The sequence below is a fragment of the Phacochoerus africanus genome, chromosome X (assembly GCF_016906955.1).
Source record: "Phacochoerus africanus isolate WHEZ1 chromosome X, ROS_Pafr_v1, whole genome shotgun sequence".
NCBI classification, from domain to species: domain Eukaryota; kingdom Metazoa; phylum Chordata; class Mammalia; order Artiodactyla; family Suidae; genus Phacochoerus; species Phacochoerus africanus.
The window spans coordinates 62,632,003-62,653,321 of NC_062560.1; the positions used below are offsets into that span (position 1 = coordinate 62,632,003).

General features: G+C 38.5%; 1 protein-coding gene across 2 annotated transcripts in view; it reads right to left on the reverse strand.

The window, feature by feature from the left end:
• HDAC8 (histone deacetylase 8) overlaps positions 1–21,319 on the reverse strand; it is a 230,513-nt gene that overhangs the window by 127,798 nt on the left and 81,396 nt on the right. For both annotated transcript variants that reach the window (XM_047764024.1, XM_047764025.1), the window contains exons 8-9: positions 10,886–11,058; positions 8,302–8,396 (exon numbers count right to left, since the gene is read on the reverse strand). In XM_047764024.1, coding sequence (XP_047619980.1) covers positions 8,302–8,396; positions 10,886–11,058 — 268 coding nt within the window. The remainder of the gene's footprint in view (positions 1–8,301; positions 8,397–10,885; positions 11,059–21,319) is intronic.

Consider the following 21,319-nt stretch of genomic DNA (forward strand, 5'->3'; position numbering starts at 1 on the left):
GAAGTGAGCTTATCACTTTAGGTTAAACAATTGACATTATTTGTTGCCAATGATTATATATATATATATATTTCTTTGGGGAGGGGACATCTGCAGCATGTGGAAGTTCCTGGGTTGGGGATTGAACATGCACCATAGTAGTGACCCAAGCTGCGGCAGTGACAATGCCGTATCCTTAACGTGCTGCACCATAAGAGAACTCCCAATAATATATATGTTTTTGAATGAAAATCAGAATTTTGAAAAATTTCATCCTGCCACTATAAGCCTGACAGCTTCCCAAAACTTAAGGTTTGTTCCAATGTGATCAGCATTCATATCAGTTAATGTGATTTTCTGATACTGCATACAATGTTTCAACATTTGTAATAATTGCATAACTTAATGAATCGATATTTTCCAAATAATCAATATGTAAAAGATGGGTCAAATATCCTTTCAAAGTACAAGATGACCAATGAATTTTAATGTAATAGTACATAAAAAATTCACTGATATGTTTTCAGATTCCACACAGCATTAACTTTTAAGAAACTACCACCTGTAGGGAGTATCCTAGTGGCCTGCTGGTTAAGGATTTGATGATGTCACTGTTGTGGCTCAGGTCACTGCTGTGCTGCTGATTGAATCCCTGGTCCAGGAACTGCCACACACCATGGGTGCAGGGGGCAAAAAAAAAAAAGAAAGAAAGAAAAGAAAGAAACTACCTTGTGTAGAGTTTTTGCATAATATCAAAGAAGGATATCCATAATCACCTGTAAAGGTTATTAAAATCCCCTTCCCTTTTCCATCTATAGATCTATGTGAAGCTGGATTTTCTTCATATACTTTATTTATTTTTTATTTATTTTATTTTGTTGCTTTTTTAGGGCTGCATATGCAGCATATGGAAGTTCCTAGGCTAGGGGTCGAATCAGAGCTGCAGCTGCGATCTACAGCATAGCTCATGGCAATACCAGATCCTTAACCCACTGGGTGAGGCCAGGGATTGAACCTGCATCCTAACGGATACTAGTTGGGTTCTTAACCCACTGAGCCACAACAAGAACTCCTCTTCATATAATTAAACAAAAATATCAAGGGGGATGTGCTTGGGCTGTGGGATGGAAATCCTGTGAAATCAGATTGTTATGATCATTATACAACTACAGATGTGATAAATTCATTTGAGTAATTAAAAAATACAAATAAAAAAATAAATAAAATTGAATAGCTTAGAAAAAAAATATATCAAAACACACGTAGAGGTAGGTATGAGAAATCAGCCATCATCTATTAAGCCAGATGCTATAGAGATGTGCAAAAATGTATAGTACTACTACTCTTCTTATGGAATTTCTTTTTGTCTTAGAAAATGAAGTTATTTTTAAAATCACAACATGTTACTTGTATAACATATACTGGAATTCTTATTTAAAATTTTATTTTATTTTATTTTATTTATTTTATTTTTTTGCCATGCCCACAGCATGCGGAGGTTCCCAGTCCAGGGATTGAACTCGTGCCACAGCAGTGCTCTGAGCCATAGCAGTGACAATGCCAGATCCTTAACTCACTGAGCCACCAGGGAGCTCCCTATTAGTCTTATTTTAAATGAATTAATATTTAAAAAATTTTAAATGTAAAATTGATGGTTTAAAGGAGATAACAGTGTATCATGGGGTTTATAACATATGCAAAAGTAAAATATATGATTTCAATAGCACATGAAAGAAAACGGGAGAAATGGAAGAGTACTGTCACAAGGATGCTACATTACACCTGAAGCAGTGTAGTACTACTTGAAGGTAAACTTTAAGAAGTTAAAAATGCATACTGTAAACCTCAGAGCAACCACAAAAAGATTAAAATAGTTATAGTTAATGAGCAAATAAAGAAGATAAGTGGAATCCTAAAAAATTAATTTAATTCAAAAGAAGGCAGGAAAATAGAAAGTAACAAATAAACAACAGATGGGACAAATAGAATACAAATAGGAATATGCACTTAAATCTGAACATATTTAAATATAAGTGGTCTAGTCACCCCAACTAAAAGGCAGAGATTGTCAGACTGGACAAAACAATAATGACCCAACTATACGCTGTCTACAAGAAATCCAATGTAAATATGAAGACATAAAAGGTTAAAAGTAAAAAGACAGAAAAAGATATACCACACAATAAATCATAAGGAAGCAGATATGACAATATTATAATCAAAGTAGACATTAGAACCAGGAATATTACTAGACACCAAAAGGGATATTTCACAATAACAAAGGAGTCAATTCTTCAAGAAGATATACAAACCTAAGTGTCTATATATCTAATAACAAAGCTTCAAAAATAAAGCCAAAGCTGACACAACTAAAAGGAAAAATAAATCCAAAATCATGGTTGAGATTTCAACTCTCTCTGTGATTAACAGAACAAGAAGACAAAAAAAGCAATAGGAATATAGAAGACATAACACTCTCAACCAACCTTACTTAATTGGTAATGATAGAAAATGCTATCCAGTAACAGCAAAACACACATTCTTTACAAATTGCATGATACATATACCAAGATAGATCATATGCTGGACAATAAAACAAATATCTGTAAACATAAAAGGACTGAAAATACGAAGTATATTTTCTGAAAACAAAATTATATTCAAATTAATATAAATAGAAAAATATCTGCAAAGCCCTCAAATATTTAGAAATTAATTTTTAAAAACCCACACTTATAAATAACCCATCAGTCAAAAAAGAATGCTAGAAACTATTTTAAACTAAATGAAAATGAAGAGAATATACCAAAATTTGTGGGATGCAGTTAAAAGAGCGCTTAGATACAAATTTCCAGCACAAAATACTTATATTAAAAAAGAAGAAAGAATTGAAATCAATGAACTAAGTTTCTATCATAAGAAACTAGAAAAAGAACTAACAATCAATACAAAGTAAGTAGAAGGAAGGACATAACAAAGATATGAGTAGAAATAATGAAATAGAAAAGAGAAAAATAGAGTCAATGAAAACTAAAAGCTGGTTCTTTGAAAAAAAATATAGTTCACTAAATCTGATAAACCCCACACTAAAATGATCAAGAAAAAAGAAATTAGCAATACTAGGAACGAAAAGGGATATCACTATAGCTCCTGCAGATTAAAACAATAATAAGGGAAAATTAAGGAGGGAACAAGAAAATTCCTTGAAGACAAATCAACATGGAAACAAGAAGAAATAGAAAATAGAAAATCTGAATAGCCATATAATGATTAAATAAATAGGATTCATAATTTAAAACCTTCCCACAAAGAAAACTCCAGGCTCAAATGTTTCCACTGTTAAATTCTACCAAACATTTAAGTAAGACATAGTATCAATTTTACATAAACTCTTTTTGGAAAACAGGATTTGAGGCTACCTCCCAAGTCATTTTATAAGATCAGATATCAAAACCAGACAAAGACATTACAAGAAAAAAAAAAAAACAGATCAACATCCCTCATCAACATAGATACAAAAATCCTTGACAAATTTTCAACAAACTGAATCCAGCAACATATAAAAAGGATAATATACCATGACCAAGTAGGGTTTTTATCCTGAGAATGCTAGGTTAGTTTAACATTAAAATAGCAACAATTAATGCAATTAACTGTATTAACAGACTAAGAGGACACCATTTGATCATTTCAATAGATGAAGAAAAAGCATTTGACAAAATTCAACACTCATTTGTGAGAAAACTTCTCAGTAATAGAAGAGAACTTCCTCAACCTAATAAAGGACATTAAAAAACAAACCAAAAAACCCTTACAGCTAACCTCACACTTCACAGTGAAAGATTAAGTGCTTTCTCCCAATGATGGGGAGTAAGACAAAGATGTTCATTCTCAACACTTCTATTCAGCATTGCATTGGAGGTCACAATCAGTGTAATAAAGCAAGAAAAAGAAATAAAAGGCATGAAGATTGTACAGGAATAAGTAAAACTCTCTTTATTCACAGATGACATGTTTGTATACATGGAATATGCTAAGGAATCTACAAAAATGCTATTAGATCTAATGTTTAGCAATGATACATTATTCAAGATAAATATAAAAATCAATTGTATTTATATTTCTATATTCTAGCAACAAACAATTAGAAATTGAAATTAATATCATTTATAACAATATCAAAGTTAAGGAATACTTAGGGATAAATATAACAAAATTCATATAAGACTTGTTCACTGAAAAGTATAAATTAAAATTTGAAATTAAAGACTTGGGTCAATGGAAAGATAATGCAAATTCATGTATTGAAAGAGTAAATATTGTTAAGATATTATGTCTCCCCAAATCAGTCTATGGATTCAGTGCAATCCATAGACTGCATAGACTGCAATGTAAGACTGTTTTACATTAATAACATACACTTGTACATAAATCAACTTAATTCTTTTCAGTGGCTACATACATTCCCTTATATGAATGAGGCATAACTTATCTAAACAGTCCATTAAAAGGAGTATAGTTAAAAATTTTTTGTTCACTAAATTTTGTGCATAGACCTACTTTATGATTCAGATATGTACACATATATACCTGATATCTCTGTGTGTGTGTGTGTGTGTATGAATACATGATATAACTGTTTTACTCTATCCTATATCATATGATCCAAATAGTATTATTGGATCACACAACATTTATATATAAGCCCATAAGCCTTATTACATGGAGTGGGTGATCTGCTGAACTAGCCATGTCCTAGTCTTTTTATGGGACTCCATGTCACCTTTGGGCTTTCCCTGTGGTAGAGATACCTGGGTCAGTCATATAGGTTAAGTTCCATTTCTCTCAGCTTTCCCAGCTGGGCCCAACTCTTCTTCTAGCTGGGATTGCCTCCTTATTCCATGCCTGGCTGGCCAACCTAGCTCCCCAGTTCCTAGGCTGGAACTAACTCCTTGATCAATGGCTTTATGCATGACTGGTTTTGTATCTCATGAGGGTTATGACTGAAATATCGTCGCTAATCACTTTCAACACTTGCCTTCCTAACTCTTTTCTTCTCATCGGCGATCTAGTGTTTGCCCATGAATATATCTGTTTCCTATACCTGGTACTTCTTGCAAAGAATGAGTAGTTGCTACTGGGATTAAATTATTTCCAGAGAAAGGCTAGACTATGCTTCCAATTCTTCCATCTTAAAAATACAAGTTTACCAGTGTGAATGTTGAGACACTTATTATTCAAATGCTCATAGATTCAACTGCTTATTCAATGAATGAACACCAACTTTTGATGAGCACTGAAGGGGAATGCAGATGACCAAACGAATGGTACAGATGTGAGTGTTACCGCAGTGTCTCTGAACCTCTTAACAGGTTTGCCTTTCTCATCGCTCTCCCTTTTGCAATCTATCTTCCATGTTCTGCCAAGTGAGCTTTCTAAAAACCAAAGCTCATCTGCTTTCACAGAAAGTGTAAGCTCTTCAGTGCAGCATTCAAGGCACTTCATAATCTGGCTCCAATTTCCATTCACACCTTAATCCTACCCCACCCCTCAAAAAACCCTATGTTCCACAACTATGCCAAACTTCTCCCTGGTCTCATGAGGGACCAGGTCCCTTTCAGTCTCTATTCCTTCTGCCCAGAATGCCTCTCCTCTTCACCTGGCAAACTCCCAATCAACCTCCAACATGCAGTTTAAAGCCTTGGTGAAACATTTCCTCTATGCTCCTCATCTGTCCGGGGTTTGAGCACATTTGAGTGCCTTTAGTAGATGAGGAGATTTTTGAGGGCACTGGGTTTATCTTGTATCTTTTTATCCTTGAATCCAGGTCTGAATAGGGCCTGGCAAGTAGTAGGGGCCTGGTGAATATTTGACAAATGAATGAAGGAACAAATGAATGTGAAGGAAGAGCTCAAAGGCCTTGGTCTATTTAGGTGAGGGATTTTTAAAGGCATGGGGCTTTAAGCTGGCTTGAGGAAGACAACAGAGAGGTGGAGAAAGGACATCTGGGGGAGGAGGATTATTATCCTAGGAGACAGAAGAACAAAAGCCCAAGACCGAGAGGGAAGACAGTGAGAGGGTTAGCAGCAGACTGTGGCTGCCTGCTGCACTGTCCTGACCTTTTCACCGATTAGATTTCTCAATTACATTTTCAGCTCGTGGAAGGCAGGGTATTTTGTACACTCCTTTGTATCCCCTTTATATTTGATGTGCATCTCCATAACCATTGTTCCTACAGTCTTGTGGTTCTTATTCTGCCCTGTAATATAATTATTTGTGTATCTACATATCTCCCCAGTGCTTATATCCCCCTTTATCCCAGGCTGCTTGAGGTAGGAGATGAGGTTTTAGTGTGTTTCTATCTTCCAAGATACCTAGCATAGTGCCTGGCACACAATGGGTGCTCAGTAAATTTTTTTTGAGCTACCATTTGTTGATCTGATTACAGAGGACCGCAAGGATATTTGTGTGCAACTGTGTATTGTGGCACAAAACTTATATATGTCTTTACACTGTGTGGGCTATTTTTGGCAATTTTCATTAAAATGTTATCTTATTGTACCTGGAAGACTGTCATTTCAATTTTCTTCTTTGTTCCCTCTTGGATGACTCACATCCCTTATACCAGAAGGATATGACAGAAGGGATTCAAAAAGGGTTTGGACAAATTTATGAATGACAAAGTCATAAATGTCTGGGTATAAGAAGTTGTTAGGAGCATACAAAGGGGAAGAAGAAAACTTCCATTTCAAAAATGCCTATTGTGTGCCAAGAACTGTGTGTTAGGCATTTGACATACATTATATCTCATTTAAGCTGGCAGAATATATCAGTATAAAGACAGGACATGTCTATCTAGAAGACCAAGTCCACATCTAGCTGGGCACAATGCTTCTCTGGGTACCAGAGACAATATTCATCTTTATTAAAGTGTTATCACCCTTTTAAGATAGATGAAACCTACAGATTTATATTGTTTCCTAGAAACAGAACACTCATTCTCAATTCAAGCTTCTACAGCTTAAAACTATTTTTTTGACACAACTTGATCAGTTCTTAAAGTCTCAGTGCTTTAAATTACAATGCAATCTGAGATATTCCCACAGCAATAACAGCGATTACATTTGTTCACAAATGTAATTTGTCCGCTTACCTTTATAGTTCATAAAGCTTCCAAATACTGAATAAAGGTAAGTCAAGTCAAGAAAAGAGACTTCTATTAACCCTGACACTCGCAAATTGTCTCAAATTATAGTGTACCTTCTATTTGTATTCTAGACATATTGAGTGGTTTTTCTGAGATATATATTATACCTCATCTGTGGTTGGAAGAAAATTGGAAGGAAATTAGTTTAAGTTGTTTCTAATTTTTTAAAAAATAATAGTAACTTGAAAAAGCATAATTCTCCCAAGTGTACAGCTTATGCATCTAGCAGAAATCAATATGTTATAACCCAAATACCATCTTGACTCCTTGGGAAATGGCTTGAGAAGGTGGGGCTGCAAGCACTGATTCATTACAGTAAGTCACACAGTCTGAGGCCTGCAGCTACACATCCTATTCTGTGATAACATGCTTCCTGCCAGGTGTCAGGGTGGGTGGGAAGAGAAGGTGTACCCCCTTTAGAGAAGGGATCAAGAGCACACTCAGAGGTCTCAGAGAACTTTCTATTACACCTTTTTTGAGAAAACTAGAACACACATCTTTGCCTTGGAAAATGTAAAGCCCATCTCACATGACTAAAGAAAATGGGAAAATGGCAAAGGTTCAAATGACATGTTTCACATCTTGAATGATCCCACCCCAACTTCTGTGTGCCACTAATCACCGGAGAAATGTCAGACCTGTCTTGGTGGTGCCTGTGTGTTTTTTGAATTTTACATTAGTCAGAGAAAACCGAGAGACCAGGACTACCACCAAAGAATATAGGTGCGACATACCACCTACAGGGACTTTTTAAAGATAGAGGCGAACCCAGCTTCTCCATTTAAAAAATGGCCCCTTCTTTTTTGAGGGCTAGGGGATGAAAATATGCACATATTCCAAAGACTTCTTTGTGTGAACAGGTGACCCCTTCCCACAGTCTCTGTAATTAATTGAGAAATTAAAGTTGGTTGGCCTTTGAGATCTCTTGCAAAAAAAGGCAGAAGGTCTTGGATATTTTGGAACAAGAGTCCACTATTCTGCCAAGACAGTGTGTTATTGTTATTGGAGTGTCTCTCAACAAAACGGTATTGAGTGGTGAGGACATGATTTTGATTAGGTGGAATGACTCAGCTCTTCCCCTTAAAGAAGAGAGGACTTGTCAGAGCCTTACTTACCTCATGATCTGGGATCTCAGAGGATAGTGTTTTCCCTAGGATGACCCCGGTCAAGTATGTCCAGCATCGAGCCGTGTTGGCAAGGTTATAGCCTCCTGTCTCCATCAAGAATTGTGAAGTTAGGAAAGAATAGTCACAAAACAGCAGGAGAGGGAAGGGGGGTAAGGAAGGAGAGAAAACTGTTTTAATAAAAGGGCTAAAAAGACAATTCCAGCTTGCAGAATTTCACCTAAACATCCTTTCATGATATTTTTGAACCACTTAGTAGGCAGACTTCAGTGGACCAGTCAGACCATGCACAGTGTGGAATTGGGAAGTCCAAGGCCTTCACAGATTAAAGAGGCCCTCATATCTGAACGATATGCACCTTAGGACTCCAAGCTCCTCAATTCCACCAAGAGTCACTGGTAAGATTGAGATCCCTGGAACCTGGATCTTTTGAGGTGTCCTACTCAAAGTGAAGGTTTCTGTGATGAATTTTGCAACAAGTCTATATAAAAATGACTGCTGGATGTGATTCATAAGTTAAAGCTATTGGCAGATATAATCCTGGAAACCTCCAGGAAAGAGAAAAGGAAAATGCTGACAGAATGATACTTCCTTTTAATATCAGCATTCCACAAAACGCAGGGCCTAGTGGCAGAGATCAAAGGGAATGAGATGAAGAAGAGACTGTTGATTGACACTCTGACCCACCTCGTCAGGTCCTGTCACAGTCACCCAGGAGCCATATTATACTGGCTAATAATCAGCATATTTTTGTGCTGAATAGATGTGTTCTGCCATGCAAGCATTAGAACAATGGCCTTTAGCTAAATTCCAGGAGTGTAAGGATAAAATGGAACAATTTCCTAAACTCGGTGCAGCCTGAGGGAAATAGAATCTGGTCTATTTTAGGTAGGGTGACTCTATCATTTATCATCCACAATGATATACTTTTAAGAGTAAAAAGGGATAGTATTAATAATTACACTGGAAAAACATGTATAAATTGAGACAGATGGCTACCCTCTTCTTAAGCCTTTCAACTCCTTGAAAGGTCATGGATGTTTGAGGCTTCTGGGATGTGTCTTTTAGGCCTCAATGGGGTCCACTGAAGCTTAGGGACGTGGCCATCACTGCTAATTGTCCATGTGTTATTGGGGGGTGAGAATTTAAGTGAAATAGTACAGGTATTACTTTAAACACTCCTGGCATGGAAAATATGAATTTACAAGATTGACTTATTGACTATGACGCTTTGACTTCAAAAAGAGTCACATAGGTTTTAAGTAACAAGCTCTCTCTGGGGCATATACAGTATGATTTAATTTGCAAAAATTCCATTTGTGCACAGGTATTTTCAGGAATACACATATTGCATAGGAAGAGATACATGTTCAGAAGCCAAAACTTGGGGCTAAGAAAGCAAAGAGGCTTTGAAAATGCTAAGTAAAGCCTGCAGAAGTTGAATTCACACAGACATATGTTGTAGAAAGGGCTTTTTCTCTTTCCCCCTAGGTGTACCTGTATCATAATCACTGTCATTAGTGCCATCAAGGAAAGTAATATGCCACGTGGTACTTTTTCCTGAGTTGAAGTTAATACATTTCTTGCCACCTTTTCATAAAAGGCTGTCTCTTGTAAGCACCTTTAATTTTGATCCCTTTAGGGTTTGAGGCTGCCAAAGGACCAGGCTTGTGTATTTGTGTTGAATGCTCACACATTTTTATGAGGCCTTCGCACAATCTCCTCTAATTTGGTTTTTAACAACAGGTTGACAAACAACAAACTATTAGCTGTTCCCTAACACATACATTTTAAGCTCAATCTGCTTGACCATGTTATTTTAACACACCAATCCATTCATCTAATGGAATAAAGATTGTGCCAGACAGACAGAAGATTTTAAGCAAGGCATCTTCAAAGGCAGTTGAGGTTGTGAAAGGTTCCTTTCACAAATGTGTAAATGCTTCTATTGAATGACCCAGCTTTCTGTTGGTTAAGTAATACAACACATCAGTATGCACTGAAGGCAAGAATGCCCAAGATTCACTTTAGATCTCTCATTTTTGCTGTATTGTAACAAATCTATGCTTTTTTAGTGGGGAAGAAGTTGTTCTTGAAATTAGCTTAGATATTCCATTAATTCATGTGTTTACTACTTATACTACTACTACTTACTACTTATATGTGAGTAGGGTTAGAATTTTAGTGGTATGTTTCCAAATGATAATGATTAGAACTGGGAATCAAAGACTATATATTGAGAGGATAGAGCAAAGTCCACTGGGGTTAACATCCTCTATTCTTAATAAGATCTGATGTCACCTTTAAGCAAAGTGCCTTTGCTTCGGGAATGGAAACTTAAAGACTTCAGAGAGTGCCAAGGAGTCAATGCACATGCCAGCCTGAGGAGGAGAAGTATGTCAGGGTACTTCTTTATGCTGAACTGTGAAGGTGGCAGAGTTCATCGACTCAGGTTTCTGGACCACAGTCAGGTTGGTATTATTCAATCTAAGAAAGCCAAGTTTTCCTCAGTGTCAATGGACAAAATGTGGAGGAAGGTCAACAAATTCTTCTGGTGACCTTCCTTTGTACTCACCTCCTCCCAAAATGAGTGTTGCCAATTGCCACTGAAGGATGTACTTAAGACACTTGCCAATTCCCACTGGAGTCATGTTAAAGGAACACATGGGATCCCCAGCTATTGTATCAGCTCCCAGCTGTAAGACCACTGCTTTGGGATTAAAGGCTATGTACACCTCCTTTAGTACACTGTAGAAAAGAAAAAGGAGACAAAATGTCAGAAATAGATAGGTCAGTTTGGTCTCGGGGTAGTTGTGAGGTGGTTGGAGGTTTAGTTGAATCAGCAAATAGTGAAGGGAAAAAAGCCTAACTTGTTAGACTCATCAAACTTTCCATCTAAAAAGAGTAAATCAAATTAGAAATGATGTAAATTATATCCAATAAACATGACTGACCAAAAATATTTCCTCCACCTCCAACCTCAATGAGGACTGAATTTGCTGTTCTGTTTTAGAACTCAGACTTCCTTTAAATATTCATATTAACTTAACTTCAACAGCCATAGGACATGGCATACACATTTACCCCATTTTATAATCTGTGAAAATAGGACAGATACACTGAACGGTTATTAAGGATGGTTTCTGATAATTTAGGATTGTCAACATACTTGGAGTTTATCGTCTAGTTATCAATGAGGGCTGGTGAAGAGAATTACATGTTTTGAGAGAATAGATGTTATCAGCTTACTTTTTATTAGGCTAAAGGACTTCTGGGTTATGAAATGTACCCCTCCACACTTGCATGTAACTAGGGGAATATAGGGAAAAGAACTGTAACAACTGATCCAAAAGTATAAATCTGAAACTACTCTAAGGAACAAATTGTAGTGGGTGATAATGAGCATAATGTTAGGTAGAATCACTCAATGCTATCAAATCAACCTAACAGCCTTTTTTTTTTTTTTTTTTGACAGTTGGAAGCCTTACAGATGAAAAGGAAGTTGTCACTGTGACAGATGACCTTAGTCAGACTTCTAGCATTATCATTAATTGAGTGCTGACAATGTCCAGAATGCATTCCTGGGAGTTATAAGGTCCCTGCTCTCAAGGGGCTTACAATCTAGCTCCTAGACAAAACATACACCAGTCCTCCAGGGCTTGAGTAACTCTTACAGAGACATATAAACAAGTGCAAATTAACATACTTCAGAGTTGAGAAAATGCAGAGTCAAAAAGTGATCAAAAATGTTGGGGTTAATGACCCCTTCACAATCAACATGTCAAATTATGCCCATGTGGCAAAAACAGAAAAATTCCAGATCCTTCTGAAACTGCAAAGAAGAATGAGGGATATGAAATGCCGTCCTCCCAAAATCATATGTAACAAGCGTATTGGAACTATTGAACAGTGCTCAGTTGCAGAGGTATTCTTTGACTCAAAAGACTGTTTTGTTTTGATTACTCATGTATGGAGACAAATACTGAATGACTGTGGAGATTATAAGAATATTATAAAATTTATGATATATTATCCTTAATACGGGGATACTAGGGCCTGTCCTCTCTTTCATGTGCTTATCTGCTGGGTGCAGAGGGAAGATAAGCTACCTGAATAGCTAGCCAACATTTATTGAGCGGCTATATGTACAGAGCACCCCATTAGCTGCTGCTGGGAAACACAGAGGAAGGCATGATTTCTGTTTTAAAAGGGTTTATAGCTTAATGGGGGAGGGGGAGGCAAGCAAGACTAATGGTTTTTTCATTCATTCTTTCGCTTACTTTCCACACATTTACTGAGTGCCCTCTGAGTGCCACCTGTAACTGTAGTGGGTGCTGCAGGGAAAAAAAAAAGATGAATATGGCACAGCTCTTATCTTCATGCAGATCAGAACAGAGGGGAAGACTCAGACTATATCTATAAATAATTAAAACACAATGATAAATGAAGTATCAGTGAAGGAACAGAGGAGGGAGTAATCAAGTTTTCCAAAGGATGTCAGAAAAGGCTCTATAGAGTAACTTTTTTTTTTTTTTATAGCCATGAGCTTTTATTTATTTTTTTGTCTTTTTGCCATTTCTTGGGCCACTCCCGTGGCATATGGAGGTTCCCAGGCTAGGGGTCGAATCGGAGCTGTAGCTGCCAGCCTACGCCAGAGCCACAGCAATGCAGGATCCGAGCCGCGTCTGCGACCTACACCACAGCTCACTGTAACGCCGGATCGTTAACCCACTGAGCAAGGGCAGGGATCGAACCTGCAACCTCATGGTTCTTAGTCAGATTCGTTAACCACTGCGCCACGACGGGAACTCCCTATAGAGTAACTTTTGACAGGCCTTAAAAGATGAGAAGAACCACAATGAGCCACTGATCAAAATGGCTAAAATGAAAAATAGTGAAAATATCAATTGCTAGTGAGGATGTGGAAAAACTAGATCACACATGCTCTTCAGGTGGGAAAGGTCAAAACTAAAAAGGAACTTGCCAGAATTTGCACTCTTGGGCATTTATTCCAGAGAATTAAGACTTATTTTCATGTTGGAATTTGTATTAGATATTCATAGAAGTTTTATTTGTAACAAAACAAATTGGAAACAATTCAGATATACTTCGACAAGTGAATTATCAAACAAACTGTAGTTCATCCATACCACTGAAATACTGTTAATCGATAAAGAGAAATAGGAATTTCCTGGTGGCTCAGTGGGTTAAGGATCCAATGTTATCACTGCAGTGGGTTGGGTTGCTGCTGTGCCGTGGGTTCAGTCCCTGGCCTGGGAGCTTTCACATGCTGCAGGTGTGGCCAAAAATAAATAAATAAATAAATAAATAATAAAAGAAAGAAACTCCTGATACATACAAAAACTTTCACGGATCTCAAGGGAATGATGTTGGGTAATAAGGCCAATTGCAAATCTGTACTGCATGATTCCACTTATATACTATTTGTGAAACATCGATTAGAGAGATGGAGAACATATTAGTGGTCGCCAAGGGTTAGGGATGAGTGTGGCTATAAAAGGGTTGCATGAGGAGTTCTCTGGTGGGGCAGTGGGTTGGGGATCTGGTGTTGTCATTGCTGTGGCTTGGGTCACTGCTGTGGTGCTGTGGGTACAGCACCCCCCCCCCCAAAAAAAAAAGGTAGCATGAGAGAGCCTTGTGGTAATGGTACAGTTTTTTTTTTTTTTTTTGGTCTTTTTGCCTTTTCTAGGGCTGCTCCTGCAGCATATGGAGGTTCCCAGGCTAGTGGTCTAATTGGAGTTGTTAGGGGTCTAATTGGAGCTGTAGCTGCCGGCCTATGCCAGAGCCACAGCAACACGGGATCCAACCGCGTCTGCGACCCACACCACAGCTCATGGCAACGCCAGATCCTTAACCCACTGAGCAAGGCCAGGGATCAAACCCGCAACCTCATGGTTCCTAGTCGGATTCGTTAACCACTGCGCCACGACGGGAGCTCCAGTACAGTTCTTAATTGTACTGCTGTTTGTGGTTATGCAAATCTACACATGTGACAAAAATCCCAGAGCTACACACACACACACACTTGAGTGCATGTATAACTGGTGAAGACTGAATAAGCTCTATAGATTGTGCCAATGTCAACTTCTTGGTTTTGATGTTGCACAATAATTGTGCAGGATGGCGATATTAGACGAGGCTGGAACAAGAGTACATGGAACTTCCTTGTACATTTGGCTACAACTTCCTGTGAATCTATGATTATCTCAAAATAAAAAGTTAAAAAAAAAAGATTAGGAGACATTTACATGCATTTGGGGTAAAGGTAGGGGAACTGGAAGCAGGGAAGGTTGTGGGGTTTACGGATAAGGGACTAGGTTTAGAGAAGGAACCTCACACACAAGATCATGAAGGCTTGAAACAGGGAGTGGTAGAAGTGAAGCTGGTAAAGTAAAGGTGGATTAGAACACAAAGGGCCAGATGGGCCAGGCAGGCTAATGAGTTTGGACTTTTACTTAAAGGACATGAAATGTCTCTAAATCATAGCAACGTTTTCTTAGGTCAACCTCTCAAGGCAATAGAAATAAAAGCAAAAATAAACCAATGGGACCTAATCAAACTTACAAACTTTTGCACAGCAAAGGAAACCATAAACAAAATGAAAAGATGACCTATGGACTGGGAGAATATATTTGCAAATGTGAGACCTACGAAGGCTTAATTTCCAAAATATACACACAACTCACAACTCAACAACAACAAAAGACAAACAACCTGATCAAAAAATGGGCAGAAGACCTAAATAGACATTTCTCCAAAGACATATGGCCATTACATGGCCAATAGGCACGTGAAAAGATGCTTAACCTCACTAATTATTTAGAAATGTAAATCAAAACTACAATGAGGTATCACCTCACACTGTTCAGAATGGCCATCACCAAAAAGTCTGCAGGAGTCCTCTTGTGGCTCAGTGGGTTAAGGATCAAGTTTACTGCAGGGGCTCAGGTTGCTGCTATGGTGCAGGGTCAATCCTGGCCTGGGAACTTATGCATACTGCGGATGTGGCCAAAAAAAAAAAGACAAAAAAGTCTACAAATAACAAATGCTGGAGAGGGTGTGAAGAGAAGGGAAACTTCCTATTACTGCTGCGGGGAATGTAAATTGGTGCAGACACTATGAAAAACAGTATGGAGGTTCCTTAAAAACCAAATCTAGAACTACCATATGATCCAGCAATCCCACTCCTGGGCATATAACTAGAGAAAATTCTAATTCCAAAAGATACATGCACCCCAATGTTTATAGCAGCACTATTTACAATAGCAAAGACACAGAAGCAACCTAAATGCCCACTGACAGAGGAATGGATAAAGAAGATGTGGTATATATACACAATGGAATACTACTCAGCCATTAAAAGTGAAATAATGCCATTTGCAGCAACATAGATAGATCTAGCGATTAATTATCATACCAAGTGAAGTCAGACAGATACAAATACCATATGATATCACTTATATGTGGAATCTAAAATATGACATAAATGGACTTATTTATAGAACAGAAACAGACTCAAAGACATAGAAAACAAACTTATAGATACCAAAGGGAAAGGGAGTGAGGGAGGGATAAATTATGAGTTTAGGATTAGCAGATACAAACTACTGTATATAATATAGATTTAAAAAAAAAGGTCCTACTGGGAACTATATTCAATATCCTGTAATAAATCATAATAGAAAAGAATATAAAAATCATATATACATATCTAAATCACTTTGCTGTATATCAGAAACTAAAACAATATTGTAAATCAACTATACTTCAAAAAAAGGATTCATGGAGTTCCTGTCATGGCTCAGCAGAAATGAATCTGACTAGTATCCATGAGGATGCAGGTTGGATCCCTGGCCTTGCTCAGTGGGTTAAAGATCTGGCATTGCTGTTAACTGTGGTGTAGGCCAGCAGCTGCAGCTCTGACTCGACCCCTAGCCTGGGACCTTCCATATGCTGTGGGCGCGGCCCTTAAAAAAAAGAATTCATTAAAGGATATGAAATATCTCAAATGTGTGTGTGTGTGTGTGTGCATGTGCATGCATGCTGAAATTTACATTTTGAAAAGATCCACTGGCTATAGCATACAATACAGTGAAGGTTAGCAAGGAGTTTTGCAACCATCCAGGCCAGTAGCAGTAGGGTCAGGAGGAAGACATACTGACACACAAGAAAGGCATATACATACAACAGTCATGAGGGTTTAGTACTAGGAGAGAGGAAAGGAGAAAGGAAGGCAGGTGTTTCTGGGAGAGTTGTTTTAATGATAGCCAGGAAGGGAAAATGAGTCCTCAGGGAGTTCTGACAGGCAGAGGGCTCTGGTTGGGCAGAGAAAAGGTTAATTAGAAGCTTGAAATAGGTAGGGTATTTTGTATACCATGTAAAAGACACTGGAAGTGAGGACGGCTTACCTCACATGAGAGGGCTACATGGTGGACACTCAAACTGAAAACTGAAAGTTTTCACTCGGTTTGATGCTCAAACGGAAGACACTGGGGAAGTATGAGATTAGTACGGATGGTGCTGAAAAGTGATGCTTAGGGACTCAGACTTTTGCTGTTGCTTGTATGGCCAAAGAGAGAAAGTCTGGAGGTAGAGCGGTTTGCCAAAAGGGGCTTGAAGAATTATAAGCACAGGAGCAACAGGAAGCAAAGCGAGGTAAATTTGGAAAAAATTGATAGGGTCGGGTGACAGATGGGTAGGGTCAAGGGAGAAAACGCAGTGCCCATTTCTCCAGAATTCATGGGGAATGTGGGGAGAGAAATTGATATATTCCTTTTCCTATTGCTACTTCCAAATCGAGTCTTCCTCCCTGTCATCAATCTCTCCTCTTTTGAGGTCTATGTCATTTGCTTATATTATGCAAATACTCTCAAAGTTCTTATATAAAGACCTACATTGTACTCTTTTCACCTTCCTTGACAATAATAGCACCTGGTTCACAGTTTTTCTTTCTTTTTTCTTGTCATTCTCAGCAGTTCAATATTCATTCACTCACTCAAATCTTTTTTTTGTTTGTTTGTTTTTGTCTTTTTGTCTCTTTAGGGCCACACCTGAGGCATATGGAGGTTCCCCAGGCTAGGGCTCAAATTGGAGCTGTAGCCGCTGGCCTACGCCACAGCCACAGCAACTCGGGATCTGAGCCTCGTCTGCGACTTATACCACAGCTCATGGCAATGCTGTATCCTCAACCCACTGAGCGAGGCCAGGGATCAAACTGACGTCCTCATGGATGCTAGTTGAGTTTGTTAACCATTGAGCCACGACGGGAACTCCCAAATCTTTTTTTATTTTTACTTTTTTGTTGAAATATAGTTGATTCACAATGTTGTGTTAATTTTTGCTGTACAGCAAAGTGATTCAGTTATACATATATTCTTTTTTATATTCTTCCCATTATGGTTTATCACAGGATATTGAACATAGTTCCCTGTGCTATACAGTAGGGATCTGTTTACTTTTATTTATTTATTTTTTGGCAGCACCTGTGACATGCAAAAGTTCCTGGGCCAGGGATTGAACCCGAGCCACCGCAGTGACCATGTTGAATCCTTAACTGCTAAGCCACCAGGGATACTTCAATTTTTTTTTATTGAAGTATAGTTTTATCGAAGTATAGTTTTTTATTGAAGTATAGATTTACAATGTTGTGTTAATTTTTGTTGTACAGCAAAGCGATTCAGTTCTACATATATATACATTCTATACTCACTCAAGGCTTGATTAAAGCACCTACTCCTCCCTATGCAGAGTACTAGAGATATAGAAACAAGTAAGACTCCCAGAGTTTATGGTCCAGTGAGGGAAAAAGACAGGGAAACAAATAACTACGATAAATTCTATAACACTTATTCATTCATTCAAGAAACGTTAATGGCACTAGGTTGGGCAATAAGGTAACTGCATTGAACCCGCCCCTTCCCCTGTGACCTGCCTAATTCTCTGACATGACAGTTTTCTTCACCTTTTGAGCAATAGTGATGTTCTCCCTGCACTCTGCTTATTCCTGGGCACAGCCATGCTTTGGAGCCTGATAAGGAAGCACTTGGAATTATTCCACTTCTAAGACCCTGAACTCTGAACTATTCTTCTGTGTACAATTTTCTATCCTTCCATGTTTCCTTTGCTGAATTTGCTCATTAAAACTCCTGTATCTGAGTCTTTCTCCTATTTTCAATGTCCACCAGCCTATCTTGACCTCATACGTTCACTACTTGTTTTGGAGAATACGGTTAGTCATTTCAAACATACTTAATTCCCTAACACGTTTGTCATTTTTTGCCTTGTCAATCCTTAAGCTCTTGGATAAAGCATACTGTCAGAAATTTCTGCTCTGTTCTGCTGAAAGAAGCTGAGATATCAAACCAATTTTTTTCTTCTACAGTTATATTACAACTTCAATTTAACAAATCCCACAAACATTTATTGAGTGATTAATATATGCCAGTCTCTGTGTGGCCTGGCAATCCTTTGCTTCACTTCCAACTTGTAAACAACTACATTTCTTGTAGCATCTAGTCTAGTTAAAAAAACATAGAATGAGTACATTCTTTTTTTTTTTTTAGGGCTGCACTCACAGCATATGGAAGTTCCCAGGCCAGGGGTCAAATTGGAGCTGTAGCCGCTGGCCACAGCTACAGCCACAGCAATGCTGGATCCAACCGTGTCTGCGACCTATGCCACAGCTCATGGCAATGCTGGATCCTTAACTAACTGAGCGAGGCAGGGATCGAACCCATGTCCTCATGGATCCTAGTCGGGTTCGTTGACCACTGAGCCTTGAAGGGAACTATTCACCATTCATCTGTTGTGGATGGACATTTGGGTTATTTCTATACTTCAGGGCTAAAATGAAAAATGCTGCTATGGATACTTGTGTATGAATTTCTGTGTGGACACGTTTTCGTTTCTCTAACATACATAGGAGTAGAACTGCTGAGTCATAGGGTAACTCTATGTTTAACCTCTTCAGCAAACTGTCAGACTCTTTTTCACAGGGGCTGCACCATTTTACATCCCCCTCAACAATGTATGATATATGAGGGTTCTGATTCTTTTTACACATCTTCACCAATACATGTTATTTTCTCTGTTTGTTTGTTTTTTGGCTTTTTAGGGCCGAACTCATGGCATATGGAGATTCCCAGACCCGGGGTCGAATCAAAGCTACACCTGCCGGCCTACGCCACAGCCACAGCAACAAGGGATCCGAGCCACATCTGCAACCTACACCACAGCTTGCAGCAATGCCAGATCCTAACCCACTGAGCGAGCCCAGAGATGGAACCCACAACCTCATGGTTCCTAGTCAGATTCGTTTCTGCTGGGAACTCCCTTTTTTTTTTTTTAAATAGCCATCCCAGTGGGTATAAAGTGGTATCCCATTTGCATTTTGCTAATGACTAATGATGTTGAGTATATTTTTATGTGCTTTTTGGCCATTTGTATATTTTCTTTAGAATAATGTCTATGTAAGTCCTTTGCCCATTTTTCTTTTTTCTTGGTCTTTTTGTCCTTTTTAGGGCCGCTCTCGTGGCATATGGAGGTTCCCAGGCTAGGGGTCTAATTGGAGCTGTAGCTGCTGGCCTACGAGACAGCTGCAGCGCCAGAGCCAAGCCGAGTCTGTGACTTACACCACAGCTCACGGCAACGCCGGATCCTTAACCCACTGAGCGAGGCCAGGGATCGAACCCGCAACCTCATGGTTCCTAGTTGGATTCGTTTCTGCTGCACTATGATGGGAACTCCTGCCCATTTTTGAATTGAGTCATTTGTCTTTTTAATATTGATTTGTAAGTGTTTATATATTATGAATACAAGTCTATCTGATGCCTGATTTGCAAATATTTTCTCCCATTCTATGCTTTGTCTTTTACTTTCTTGATAGTGTCCTTTGAAACACAGAAGTTTAAAATCTTTTTATTTCTTTTTTTTTGTCTTTTTGCTATTTCTTTGGGCTGCTCCCGCGGCATATGGAGGTTCCCAGGCTAGGGGTCGAATCTGAGCTGTAGCCACCGGCCTACGCCAGAGCCACAGCAACGTGGGATCCGAGCCGCATCTGCAACCTACACCACAGCTCACGGCAACGCCGGATCGTTAACCCACTGAGCAAGGGCCGGGACCGAACCCGCAACCTCATGGTTCCTAGTCGGATTCATTAACCACTGCGCCACGACGGGAACTCCAAAAGTTTAAAATTTTTTGCCACATCTGTGGCATACAGAAGTTCCCAGGCCAGGGACTGAACCTGCACCTCAGCAGCAACCTGAGCCACTGCAGTGATAATGCTGAATCCTTAACCCACTGAGCCACAAGAAAATTCCAACAAAAGTTCTAAATTTTGATGAAATCCAATTTTTCTCTATTTATTCTGTTGCTTGTGCTTTGGGTGTTATTTTTAAGAGAGCATTGTCTAATTCAAGGTCATCAACATTTACATCTGTGTTTTCCTCTAAGCATTTTATAGTTTTAGCTCACATTTAGGCTATTTGGACTTAATTTTTGTACATGGTGTGAGGTATGGGTCCAAATCTACTTTTTTGGCATGAGATCCAGTTGTCCCCTCACCATTTATTGAAAAGACCATTCTTTCCCTATTGAATTGTCTTGGCATTCTGGGTAAAATCAATTGACTGCGCATATTTCTGGACCCTGAACTCTATTCCATTGCTCTATGTGTCTAGCCTCATTGCCTGTACCACACAGTCTTGACTATAGTAGCTTTGTAGTAAGTTTTAAAGTTTGGAAGTGCAGTAAGTGTAGTAAGTTTTAAAATTGGGAAGTTTTAAAGTTGGGAAGTGCTCCAATCTTGTTCTTCCTTTTCAAGGTTGTTTTGGCTATTTCAGGTTGAATTTCCATATAAGTTTTAGGATCAGCTTGTCAATTTCTATAAAAGTCTGCTACAAATTACAGGTCCATTTTGACCATGCTGAACTTATCATCTTACCTCTTCTTCTATTTCTTGTCTCTGCTAATGATACACCATCCTTTC